Source organism: Engystomops pustulosus, chromosome 1, assembly GCF_040894005.1.
Source record: "Engystomops pustulosus chromosome 1, aEngPut4.maternal, whole genome shotgun sequence".
In the NCBI taxonomy this organism is placed as follows: Eukaryota; Metazoa; Chordata; class Amphibia; order Anura; family Leptodactylidae; genus Engystomops; species Engystomops pustulosus.
Genome location: NC_092411.1, coordinates 279,718,269 through 279,732,296, shown reverse-complemented (window position 1 = coordinate 279,732,296; position 14,028 = coordinate 279,718,269). Strand labels below are relative to the sequence as shown.

The following is a 14,028-nucleotide window of genomic DNA, read 5'->3' as shown; positions in this document are numbered from 1 at the left end:
CTCTTGACATGAAACTTGTCTCCACATTTGAGCAATTCTGCATCTACTACATGAAGATTCAAGGTTTGATATAGACAAGTTCTCTCCTTCTTCATGAAATGAGACCCTACTGGTGGAATTCCCAATGATCAGGTGGTGTTTCGGGGAAGGATGTCCACATTCCTCATGTAGCTCTGTGATAACCACTTTACATTTGAAGTTTATATATTCACATGGTTGTTCATTAATTTGATGGTTGCCATCTCCATCATGCAAAACAATAGTAGATGACCAATGTTCACTGAGATGAACTTATATACCGGTATGTGGGGGCCTCCCAACGGCAGGTTATCGGGAGTTGGATTTCCACCACTCAACCCTTTAGTTTTCGAGGAGATAAGTGTCTACCTTCTCCTCCCTTATTTGGTGGGATTGCTCCATAATCAACTCAATAATCATTGGCCAACCTATGTGGATGGTCAACGTACCAAATCAGTTTTGGACTTGCTGCATCACTTAGCTGTTGTAATGGCTTTTGAACTTTGCCCGTTTTGGCCCAGCTTTCTAGGATCCTTGTTTGACCCCTGACCACAATGACGTCTTCTTCACAGTGCCTCATCCCACTTCTATCTGGTCTTCATGTCTGGTCAGAATTCCTGAGACATCTATCTAACCTGCCTGGTATAAAATACATGATTTTTTTTTACTCACTGGTTCCACCTCAACTAGGAAATCCATTATTGTAGGACATCACTGACGTAACCCGGACTGATTGCCTGGACCACTGGTAGTGAACCTATGGCACGGTCCCGGAGGTGGCACTCTGAGTCCTCTCAATGGGCACCCAGGCTGTTGCCCCAAAATAGAGTTAACGAGACAGACATTAAAGGCCTTTGTGATGAAACCCAGAAGAAGATCACAAGAAGGAGGGGGCCGATGTACCCTCGTTGAACCACAGAGATGGCCGGAACAGTCCGTCGCGCATCTCTATGAAGCTGACAGACATTGCTGAGCGACATACTCGGCAATCTATGTCAACTCCATAGAGCCCGGCCATGCATGATGGCTGCTCCGGCCATCTAAGTGCCCCCCTGTTCAAGTGATCTGTGGGGGCATCCTGGTCTACCTAAGACTGCAGGAAGAGAGAGAAGTTGTGAACAGGGTCAGATTATCATTGGACTTCCTGCTCTGGGCCCCATTAGAATCTTCACTCAGGGGGCTCCCAAGAGAAGCTCCAATAGCAATTTAAATTTGCCCTTTTGCTGTCAGCGATATTGGGGTCGTTAAGAAGAATGGAAAAAAGTTACTGCTTGAATTGCTGCATTGGCACTTTTCAATGAATAAGCCGGTTTTGGGTTGCAGTTTCGGCACCCGGACTATTAAAGGTTCGCCATCACTGGCCTAGACCATGTGAAGTCATTGTACACCCTACTGGCACATTGTTCAACCTGTTTGATTCTGTGAATATGACAAGAACCAGTTCATAACTAGCTGATCTCGAGAAGTTGAAGAACCATCACATCTCATGGCTCAATTAAGGAGAACATCTGTTCTACGTGAAGCCTCTCGTTAGAGCAATCACATTGAGCCTAATTTGCCGTCATGTATTGTTTCAAATTCCCCCGCAATAAACATATTACATAACTTTTTTTTCAGTCTCTAAGGGTCATATTCTCTCTTCAGATCTCAAGAACAAAATGTAAAGTCGAGAAACACAACAAAAGTGACCCCCGAGGAGCTACCTAGTAACAAGATAACGAGATAGGAATTTGTAGCAGGCAGTGAGGAATGAGCAGGAGTCAGGACGCTGGCGCGGCATATGAATTAGCTGGATGGTTCCCGGCATAGGATGGTAATGAGATCGTTAGACGATGATACGGGGGTGCAGGCGACTTCTCAACTAGAATCCCTTATAACGGAGTAGAACTGGTCATACGACCTCTATGGAAGTCAGAGTTTCGGATGTCAAGCCCATAAGTTGAGTGATTCTATTAGAAACGTATCTAACCTTGGGATACTTGTCGGGACAATTCCTAATTTTTGAGACAGTGGAGGGCCCGATTCGCGTTTCCCGATGTGTTACCCGAATATTTGCGATTTGCGCCGATTTCCCCTGAATTGCCCCGGGATTTTGGCGCACGCGATCAGATTGTGGCGCATCGGCGCTGGCATGCACGTGACGGAAATCGGGGGCGTGGCCGAACAAAAACCCGGCGGATACGGAAAAACCGCCGCATTTAAAACAAAAAATGTGTCGCGGAGCTTGCACTTACCTTCACTCAGCCCGGCTCGGTGTATTCCAGGGAACTTCAGCACAGCAGCGCCACCTGGTGGACGTCGGAGGAACTGCCTTAATAAATCCCGGCCGGACCCGAATCCAGCGCAGAGAACGCGCCGCTGGATCGCGTATGGACCGGGTAAGTAAATCTGCCCCAGTGTTTGTAAGAATTTAGTATCTGTTCGCGCTCCATTCACTTATTTGGGACCATAAGAGATGTACAGAGCTCAGACCACAGTCCATCAGACGGCTGTGCCCTATTCTGCAGATTGGAACACCCCTTTAATCACTGTGGTCCCAGGTTTTTAAAGGGAGTACATTAGGTAGGTGTCTTCTAATAAAAGTGCCAAATTCTGATAAATTTGACACTCTCAATGCTTTGCTATAAATTTCCGTTGTCCATAATGTCTAAGGGGGGCTCCTGGGATCTCTGAGGTTATCACAATCCTTCCTATGGTGCAAGGGGTAGCTACAGGGAACACAGGAACTTAAAGGGAACCTGTCACCAGGTTTTAACCCACTAAACCACCAGCCCCCTATTGGAGGGGATGAAATGTCCTTTCTAGAATTGCCTCTTTTATGTGAAATCTCACCCGTTTACCTATTAAAAAAAAAATCCCCCCAAAGTCATGCACATATGACTCTTCTCATATCATTTTCACATGAGAGGAGTCAAGTTTATGGTTGCAGGGTTAGTGTCACTTCTGGAGGCTCTATCTCCTGTTCTGTAGCACCTAGAAAAATGCTGCTAGTGCCATATTACAGATAATAATATCATCTTTCAGATTCCATATTATGGTTCTGTGATCTACAGATCTGGATTTATAGGTAATTAAACAATAGGCAGGAACTGGATCTTTATCTGCATTTTCAACTATGCCTTTAGCTGTCTATACCTCCGGTGCTGTAGCTCACAAAGCCGTAAACCTGATTCGAATTGAAAGATGAGATTCTTATCTTTAATATGACATCCGAAAACTATAGAACAGAACATAGGGGCTTCTAAAATGTGACTACTCATGCAATCACTAAACTTGACTCATCTCATGTGAAAATGTGGTGAGAAGAGTCATTTTTGCCTCAGTTTGGAGGAGTTTTTTTTTAAAATAGGCAAACGGATGAGATTTCACATAAAAGAATGAATACTAGAAAAGACATTCCATACCCGATCAGATAGTAATTTAGTGGGTTAAATCCTGGTGACAAGTTATCTATAACATTAGGCCCACCCCCTATCAAATCAAAAGACGAGGGGGCACTGTCTCCATCTGGAGAAAACAAGGTTTAATCACCGGAGGCGACAGGGCTTTTTTACTATGAGAACGGTCAATCTGTGGAATAGCCTGCCTCAGGCGCTGGTCACAGCAGGGACAGGAGAGAGCTTCAAGAAGGGTCTAGATGCCGTTTTACACCTAAATAACATTGATGGTTATGTTATATAGAATTGTTTCCCCTAAATCCCTTCCTCATCCAATCCCTTCCCTTCCTTGGTTGAACTTGATGGACAAGTGTCTTTTATCAACCGTATAAGCTATGATACTATGATACTATGATACTATGATACTATGCTATACAGTTTCCTAAATAAAGTGCAGGACAGTTTATCAAACACAAAAAAACAGATGAGACCAACAAGTCTGAAAAACCTTCCTCGGAGGCCCCATGAGAACTACTCTGCTCCTTGGGTAGACCCTGGGTTCGAATATGACCAGGGACACCTACCTAGGTGAGGACATTCTCTGTGCATTCCATGGATATAATACAATGTCAAACTGCAGTTACATAAGGATCTAATGCAAAGACATCACTGGAGGGAATGCATTAGACACGGCCACCCCTAGGCCCAGGAGCCCATAGGGGGAGCAGTGCTATAAATCATACACTAAAGCTGAGGGGTCTGGTCCAGATTATAGGTTGGAGCCCGGATGCCCCAAGTTACTCCTCATGATTATCATAGCAAGTGTTAAGAATTAGACTGTGGAGACCAGGGGTGGCCCAAAGTCATAACTCCTGAATATAAAGCCTCTTCATGGTGCGCTTATCCCCCGGGAGCCCATACGGTGATCAGTGCTATAAATTATACAGTAAAGTTTAGGGGTCGGATCCAGATTATAGGACGGAGCCCAGCAGCTTCAGGTTACACCTCATGATTATATAGAAAGTGTTAAGAATTAGACTGTGGAGACCAAGGGGTGGCCCAAAGTCATAACTCCTGAACGTAAAGCCGCTTCATGGTGCGTTCCTCCTCTCTGAAACTTAAAGACCCAGGAGCCCATAAGGGGACCGGTGCTATAAATTATACAGTAAAGTTTAGGGGTCGGATCCAGATTATAGGTTGTAGCCCAGCAGCTTCAGGTTACCAGGGGTGCAGAGACCAGGGGTGGCCCAAAGTCATAGCTCCATCCTGAGCTGCATATACAGTGTGATTACCTTCTCTGTACCTTTAAGGCTATTAAGGGGTTTTCTATATAAATATAATAAAATCTCTGAATATTTATATCATCCTCTTTGCTCCTAGGTCAGGGTTCTCCATGGTTCTGCACTAATACCGCTCTGCATAGCTAAAACCTACTTAAAATCTAAATACCGTCATCTGTATGCGAGAGAGGAAATCTATTAGCGGAATTTTAATTTCCCGACTAATAGGATAAGTGCGGACCCTGCAGTGACTGTCCTGAATATGACACCACCAGCGCCCCCCCCCCCACCCCCTCGTCATCAGCCCAGAATTGTTACCATGTGGCGGAAAATGCAATATAAACCGATGGGGCCAAAGCAAAACACCACAAAATAGCAGACAATCATCGGGATTTACCAGACATATCCCGGATACAGAGACCAATCACTGCTATCACGCAATCTGCGGTCTGTGCAAGGACGATCTGTCCCCACGTACTGAGCAACTACTGCAAACAGCTCAGCAACTTCACCTAGGGGCAGTATTATAGTAGTTATATTCTTGTACATAGGGGGCAGTATTATATTAGTTATATTCCTGTACATAGGGGGCAGTATTATATTAGTTATATTCCTGTACATAGGGGGCAGTATTATAGTAGTTATATTCCTGTACATAGGGGGCAGTATTATAGTAGTTATATTCTTGTACATAGGGGGCAGTATTATATTAGTTATATTCCTGTACATAGGGGGCAGTATTATAGTAGTTATATTCCTGTACATAGGGGGCAGTATTATATTAGTTATATTCTTGTACATAGGGGGCAGTATTATAGTAGTTATATTCCTGAACATAGGGGGCAGTATTATAGTAGTTACATTCCTGTACATAGGGGGCAGTATTATAGTAGTTATATTCTTGTACATAGGGGCAGTATTATAGTAGTTATATACTTGTACATAGGGGGCAGTATTATAGTAGTTATATTCTTGTACATAGGGGGCAGTATTCTAGTAGTTATATTCTTGTACATAGGGGGCAGTATTATAGTAGTTATATTCCTGTACATAGGGGGCAGTATTATAGTAGTTATATTCTTGTACATAGGGGGCAGTATTATAGTAGTTATATTCTTATACATAGGGGATAGTATTATAGTAGTTATATTCTTGTACATAGGGGGCAGTATTATAGTAGTTATATTCTTGTACATAGGGGATAGTATTATAGTAGTTATATTCTTGTACATAGGGGGCAGTATTATAGTAGTTATATTCTTGTACATAGGGGCAGTATTATAGTAGTTATATTCTTGTACATAGGGGGCAGTATTATAGTAGTTATATTCTTTTACATAGGGGGCAGTATTATAGTAGTTATATTCTTTTGCATAGGGGGCAGTATTATAGTAGTTATATTCTTGTACATAGGGGGCGGTATTATAGTAGTTATATTCTTGTACATAGGGGGCAGTATTATAGTAGTTATATTCTTGTACATAGGGGGCAGTATTATAGTAGTTATATTCTTGTACACAGGGGCAGTATTATAGTAGTTATATTCTTGTACATAGGGGACAGTATTATAGTAGTTATATTCTTGTACATAGGGGGCAGTATTATAGTAATTATATTCTTGTACATAGGGGACAGTATTATAGTAGTTATATTCCTGTACATAGGGGGCAGTATTATAGTAGTTATATTCTTGTACATAGGGGGCGGTATTATAGTAGTTATATTCTTGTACATAGGGTGCAGTATTATAGTAGTTATATTCTTGTACATAGGGGGCAGTATTATAGTAGTTATATTCTTGTACATAGGAGCAGTATTATAGTAGTTATATTCTTGTACATAGGGGGCAGTATTATAGTAGTTATATTCTTGTACATAGGGGGCAGTATTATAGTAGTTATATTCTTGTACATAGGGGTCAGTATTATAGTAGTTATATTCCTGTACATAGGGGCAGTATTATAGTAGTTGTATTCTTGTACATAGGAGCAGTATTATAGTAGTTATATTCTTGTACATAGGGGGCAGTATTATAGTAGTAATATTCTTGTACATAGGAGGCAGTATTATAGTAGTTATATTCTTGTACATAGGGGGCAGTATTATAGTAGTTATATTCTTGTACATAGGGGGCAGTATTATAGTAGTTATATTCTTGTACATAGGGGGCAGTATTATAGTAGTTATATTCTTGTACATAGGGGGCAGTATTATAGTAGTTATATTCTTGTACATAGGGGGCAGTATTATAGTAGTTATATTCTTGTACATAGGGGGCAGTATTATAGTAGTTATATTCTTGTACATAGGGGGCAGTATTATAGTAGTTATATTCTTGTACATAGGGGGCAGTATTATAGTAGTTATATTCCTGTACATAGGGGGCAGTATTATAGTAGTTATAGTCTTGTACATAGGGGGTAGTATTATAGTAGTTATATTCTTGTACATAGGGTGCAGTATTATAGTAGTTATATTCCTGTACATCAGGGGCAGTATTATAGTAGTTATATTCCGGTACATAGGGAGCACTATTATAGTAGTTATATTCCTGTACATAGGGAGCAGTATTATAGTAGTTATATTCATGTATATAGGGGCAGGATGATATGTTATACCCAGAAAACTACTCATTTATCTGAATCAGTGTAGTCAGTGATGATACAGTGATCCTGTACATGTCAGTATTCGCCTGTAGGAGCAGTACACGTGTAGTGCTATACATGTGGGTGCTATATCTATAGATGTAGTAATAATTGTATCACAGCAGAATTGCTCATGTTACCTATTAAACTGAAGAATCGGACGCCTCCTACCTCGGGGCAGGGGTGCGGTGTCTCTTCTATACCGGCTGCATATAACCTCACTATGAGTGGTATTCTTGGCACTTGCAGAAGTTACTAGTATCTTATTACCAGTCAGTGACTAATGAGAATTCCCAATATCTGTCACATCCCCGGCAGAGACTGAGAATAATAGACAATACAGGTCTACAGCGGCTCAGGACTGACACTGGATGTGACCGGGAAAAGCTGCAGACAGTGTTAGGTCCTGTAGAGGAGGTGACATGGAATCCTACAGTCAGGAAGATGCTGGAAATGGATGTGTATTAAAGTATCGTAACGATTCCAAGTGTCCTGGGGGCGTGTCCTCACACTGCTGTGCTCTTAGCTCTCTGCAATGAGTGTAACTGCTCATGATCACATGATTTCTGGCAGTTTAAGATGTGTGTGTATCTATGTATGTATCTCACTTCGGCAAAGGTTGTGTGACAGCTGAAACATTGCTGAGTGTGGAATCATGTACATCTACTGTGTTCGGACATCTACGGACCTGTGTTTTTTTCTTTCTTTCCATCTATTTGCCTGCTTGTCTATCTATCTCTGTATTTATCATATCTATATTTTATCTATATATCTATCTCATAGATGCCTGTCTGTCTATCTATCTCATATCTATGTTTCTATCTATCTCTTATCTATCTCATATCTATCTATCTATCTCATATCTATCTATCTCATATATATCTATCTTCTATCTATCTATCTATCTATCTATCTATCTCCTATTTATCTATCTATCTATCTCATATCTATCTATCTATCTATCTATCTCATATCTATCTATCTATCTCATATCTATCTCATATCTATCTATCTATCTCATATCTATCTATCTATCTATCTATCTCATATCTATCTATCTATCTATCTATCTATCTATCTATCTATCTATCTATCTATCTCCCATCTATCTATCTATCTCATATCTATCTATCTCATATCTATCTATCTATCTCATATCTATCTATCTCATATCTATCTATCTATCTCATATCTATCTATCTATCTATCTCATATCTATCTATCTCATATCTATCTATCTATCTATCTATCTCATATCTATCTATCTCCTATCTATCTATCTCCTATCTATCTATCTATCTATCTATCTATCTCATATCTATCTATCTCATATCTATCTATCTCATATCTATCTATCTATCTCATATCTATCTATCTATCTATCTATCTATCTATCTCATATCTATCTATCTCATATCTATCTATCTATCTCATATCTATCTATCTCCCATCTATCTATCTATCTCATATCTATCTATCTCATATCTATCTATCTCATATCTATCTATCTCATATCTATCTATCTATCTCATATCCATCTATTTCATATCCATCTATCTATCTCATATCTATCTTTCTATCTATCTATCTAACTATCTATCTATCTCATATCAATCTATCTATCTCTCAGTGCACATCATCCATATATCTCTCTACATATGACTCTTGATATTACTATTAGGTGTGTCACATAGTAGTACATCGTGTTACTCATATAGATGTAGCAGAGCTAACTTTATCATTTAGGGTCACATGACTTAAGGTTAAATCACATACAACAAACTCATCCCTGCTATATCAGTACATTCTCACTACATACAGTTTTTGTAATTGCAGTATCAACCCTATAATTTCCCAGTCTTAGCTAATGGTGGATTCCTGCAATTTATCCACAGAACCTGAGGATCCTGCGCTGTAATCATACAGGGAGGACCGGGTTATGGTGTAGCAGAGCCGAGCTTGTCGTCTTCCTCATATTTGGGGGAATTTATCATAACAATTTGTCTTTGACTTGGTTGTTTATGTTCCATTCCATTTTTGTTTTATCTGAATTCATGTGAGTCTATGTAAGTTGTTGTATTTGTTTGGTTTGTCTCGTTACATTGGATTTTTTAGCGTTTGTTGCAAAATGTTCTTTTTTTGGCGCACATGTCCCTTGATGTCATGATAAATTTGATAATGGTTTTTGTCCTATTTCCACACCAGGGGGTGACTGGAGTTATTTTACCCCATAACTTGCACCTAAACGAAAATTTGAGCTAAATCGCAAATCAGGAATTTAGTTCAGTATTATGAAAACTTGTCTATACACATAACGAATTTGGCGCAAGCAGCGTCTATTCTGAAGTGACTCCGCACTTTCCTATGTTCATTTGGCGCAATGGAAAGTCGGAAAACGGTATTTGTACCACAACTGCGCCCAAACGATGCCAAACATATAGTCAGGAGGAGCCATGCACCATGACACATTCAGCTCTGCTACATACGTGTCTTCACTTCTTGGCATCTCTCTGCTCTTCCATTAGTAAAGTCTTGTGCTCCTGCTCTTATCTCCTCCAGCTGAAGTGTGAGTGACACAGGACAGGGCAGCCCCTGCACAGCATCACCATTACTGCTCTCACTGGACCAAAACAACACAACACATGCTGATGTAGCAGAGCTGGATGTGTTCTGCTGCACTATATATATATATATACTGATCACATATGTGTATAGACCATGTCATAATGAGATGTAACACACAGCTCAACTCTGCCTCCTCTACACATCCAGCTCTAGTACATCCAGAAAACACAGCTATTATACAGCAAACAGGGTATATTCTGCCAAACAACATACACATACAACAGGGAATTATAACCACCACCATGTGCACAGGAGATGTAGCAGTGCTGGATGTGTCCTGCTGCACTGTATACTATACTGTATACTAGGGAATTATAACCACCACCATGTGCTTAGGAGATGTAGCAGTGCTGGATGTGTCCTGCTGCACTGTATACTATACTGTATACTAGGGAATTATAACCACCACCATGTGCTTAGGAGATGTAGTAGTGCTGGATGTGTCCTGCAGCACTGTATACTATAGTGTATACTAGGGAATTATAACCACCACCATGTGCACAGGAGATGTAGCAGTGCTGGATGTGTCCTACTATACTGTATACTAGGGAATTATAACCACTACCATGTGCACAGGAGATGTAGCAGTGCTGGATGTGTCCTGCTGCACTGTATACTATACTGTGTACTAGGGAATTATAACCACCACCATGTGCACAGGAGATGTAGCAGTGCTGGATGTGTCCTGCTGCACTGTATACTATACTGTATACTAGGGAATTATAACCACCACCATGTGCACAGGAGATGTAGCAGTGCTGGATGTGTCCTGCTGCACTGTATACTATACTGTATACTAGGGAATTATAACCACTACCATGTGCACAGGAGATGTAGCAGTGCTGGATGTGTCCTGCTGCACTGTATACTATACTGTGTACTAGGGAATTATAACCACCACCATGTGCACAGGAGATGTAGCAGTGCTGGATGTGTCCTGCTGCACTGTATACTATACTGTGTACTAGGGAATTATAACCACTTACCATGTGCACAGGAGATGTAGCAGTCGGGAGTTTGTCATTTGGCACAATCCATCCTGTGACATTCTGAAGACATTCCAGGATATGATAACATCTATCTATAACTTAGACCTCATCTACAGGGTCTAGTGTGTGTATAACACCAGCACAACCTGCATATAATACATGGGTACAACACCAGGTGATGGGTGAATGTATGAGAAACCAACACACAGCAACCTGCTGTACTACAGGGAAATGATTTATATGTGTATGTATGTATCATCTCTTCTATATATGTATGAATTTACATTCTTGTATGAGTATGGTGTATATTTCTATTATTTCTTATGTGCTTGTATGAATTTAAGTTCATACAATCCATTATAATTTGTATGTATGAATTGGAGATGCATGCATAAATATTTGGACATGTATGAATGTGTCTGTGTATGAATTATTTGATGTAAGCATGAACTATAGTCTTATTCATGTATACATATATACATTTGTGTGTATTGTCTACATAAGTATGAACTTCTGAAAGTCTGTACATACTGTATACCTTGTATGTAGGATTTGTAGGATCTACTTGTATGAAACATGGATGTGCTTGTATGAATTCTGGGATGTATGTATACATGAATGTATTTATGGACTCTTGTCTGTATGCATGAGTGTATGAATTACTGTATGCATGTATATGTGCTTGCATGGATATACTGTATATATTGAAAGTATGAATTCCCTATGCAGGCAAGGATATACTGTATGAAAATGGGTGTGTGTATGAAATGTAGTATAAATGTATGTATGAATTATTGTGCGCAAACATGGGTGATGTATGAATTCATGTACGGATGTATATGTGCTCGCATGTACATACAGTTAATTTTCTATGTATGAATTAATCTACACATTATTGCTGGTTGTTGAGTTTGAGTGTGTATGAATGTATGTATGAATTCTTGTAAGTACATGTCTTATATGCATAAATGTATGTATGAATTCTGTTCAGGTAGGAATGATTGCACCTATGCATGAATGAGTATATATATATATATATATATATATATATATATATATATATATATATGATATGTAAGAACCTGTTTACTGTCCTATATGATGTATGTATACAGATATTGATATACATGAATGTATGAATTATTCTACATTCTATATTAATGGCATCTTGCATGTCCCATTACGGACAACTAAGACAACAGAAGCAGTACATACATTTCATACTGTACACCAACAATAACTATGTTCATACCCTGCCACATGCTGGGGTTATACATCACCCCCGGGGCTACTTACCTAGAGGCAGCACAATGAAGAAGGGCAGCCAGCACAGAATAAATACCCCCACCACTATGGCCAGTGTCTTGGCCGCTTTCTTCTCCCTGGAGAATTTGATGAGTCTGACAGAGAGTGAACTCCTGAAGGTATGTCCCTTGGTCCTGGAGCTGGATGTGGACTCCCCCATGACACTACTTCTGCAATGGATCCTCAGGACAACTTCCATGGACTTATTCCTTTCCTTCTTGACCCCGGCTTCTAAGCTCTTGGTGGTCCTTCTGGCAACAATGTAGACTTTGAAGTACATGATGAGAATGACCAACAAAGGTAAGTAGAAGGAGCAGAGAGAGGAGAAGAGGGCATAGCCAGGTTCCTGAGTGATGTTGCACTGGCTGTCATCTTCTGGTGGAGGCTCTTTCCATCCCAGAAGTGGTCCAATGGAGATGACCATGGAAGAAACCCACAGAACGATGAGGATGACCACTGCCTTCTTCTCCGTCATGATGGTGGGATACTTCAGGGAGTACTTGACCCCTACATACCTGTCAATGGATATAATACAGAGACTCATGATGGAGGCAGTGCAGCAGAGGACATCCACAGCAGCCCAGATGTCACAGAAGATCCTTCCAAAAACCCAAAACCCTAGAACCTCCAGGGTGGCAGAGAAAGGCAGCACCGTGGTGCTGAGAAGAAGGTCAGCAATGGCCAAGTTGATGATGAAGTAGTTGGTCACAGTCTGCAGTTGCCTGTTGCATGCCACCGACAAGATGACCATGATGTTCCCCACAATGGCAAACAATATAAAAACAGCCAAGACAATGCCAACACTCCACGCCTGCAGGTCCAAGCCATCCAGCAAGGAAGTCCCATTGATGGTCCCATTGCCACCCAGCAGGTGGTCCTGCTCTTCTGAACGGTTCCATGAGCTTTCATTGATGAATAAAGTCATGTTAACTCTCCATGTAGGAAGGATCCAGGTCTAAGAAGGATCCAGGCTTCAAACTCCTTGAAGAAGAAGGTGAAGGCATGATGTCCCACTCAAGACATCTCCACAAAGTCCACACTTGGCAAGGGACCACATGCCCCAGCAGAGCTTCTGCTTTAACAGGGAGACACAGGAACTCATGAGAAACTTTTGCAGCCTGATGCACCTCCCATACATAACATTCTGTGTGAATCAACAACAGCAGCAGTGGGGATTGCAGCAGCTCCTCCCAAGGGTGATCCTTACTGATGCTCCAACCTCAACTGGGTGCAGAAGCCCTGCACACCTACCCTGCAGCCTCCTGTGCTATCTAGCTGACTCCACTCTCCATGGCAGCTACTACCTGGATTCAGAAGCTTAGCAAAAACTCTGTGTGCATGGATAAGGAAGCTGCTGGGATTCATTCACTTGGGCAGCCAGGTCTCCTCCCCTCTGCTAATCTCACAGTCCTGGCTATGGCTCTTGTATTCTGCTCAGTCGCCGCTAGAGGTCAGCAGTCAGCTGAGGTTTTGCTACTTTGTAACAGATCAAAGCTGTTACTTTTGTGTTTTATTTTTATATTTAGTTGCAACTGTTTCTGCCCCCCCCCCCACTACATCTGATCCCATTTAACCTGCTCTGATAGTTCCTGTGTTATTGTTAAAGGCAATGTTCCTGCTGTGTTTTCCACAATGATTAATTAGGAGGCTTGGGATAGGAATTTCTCTTCTCCTCCACCTCCAGGCACTTTTCTTTTTGATTCTTCTCTTCTGAGTCCAGTGTATTGAGGGAACCAGAAGTCCCAGCATAACTGTACAGCAAGTGTGAGTCCTACAGGTTGTCTGATAA

At 41.0% G+C, this 14,028-nt stretch overlaps 1 protein-coding gene across 1 annotated transcript in view; it reads right to left on the bottom strand.

Annotated features, from left to right (window-relative positions):
- ADRA1D (adrenoceptor alpha 1D) overlaps positions 1 to 13,642 on the bottom strand; it is a 110,941-nt gene extending 97,299 nt beyond the window's left edge. The window contains exon 1 of the mRNA XM_072126315.1: positions 12,231 to 13,642. Coding sequence (XP_071982416.1) covers positions 12,231 to 13,164 — 934 coding nt within the window. The 5' untranslated portion in view covers positions 13,165 to 13,642. The remainder of the gene's footprint in view (positions 1 to 12,230) is intronic.
- Positions 13,643 to 14,028: the final 386 nt, after the last annotated feature.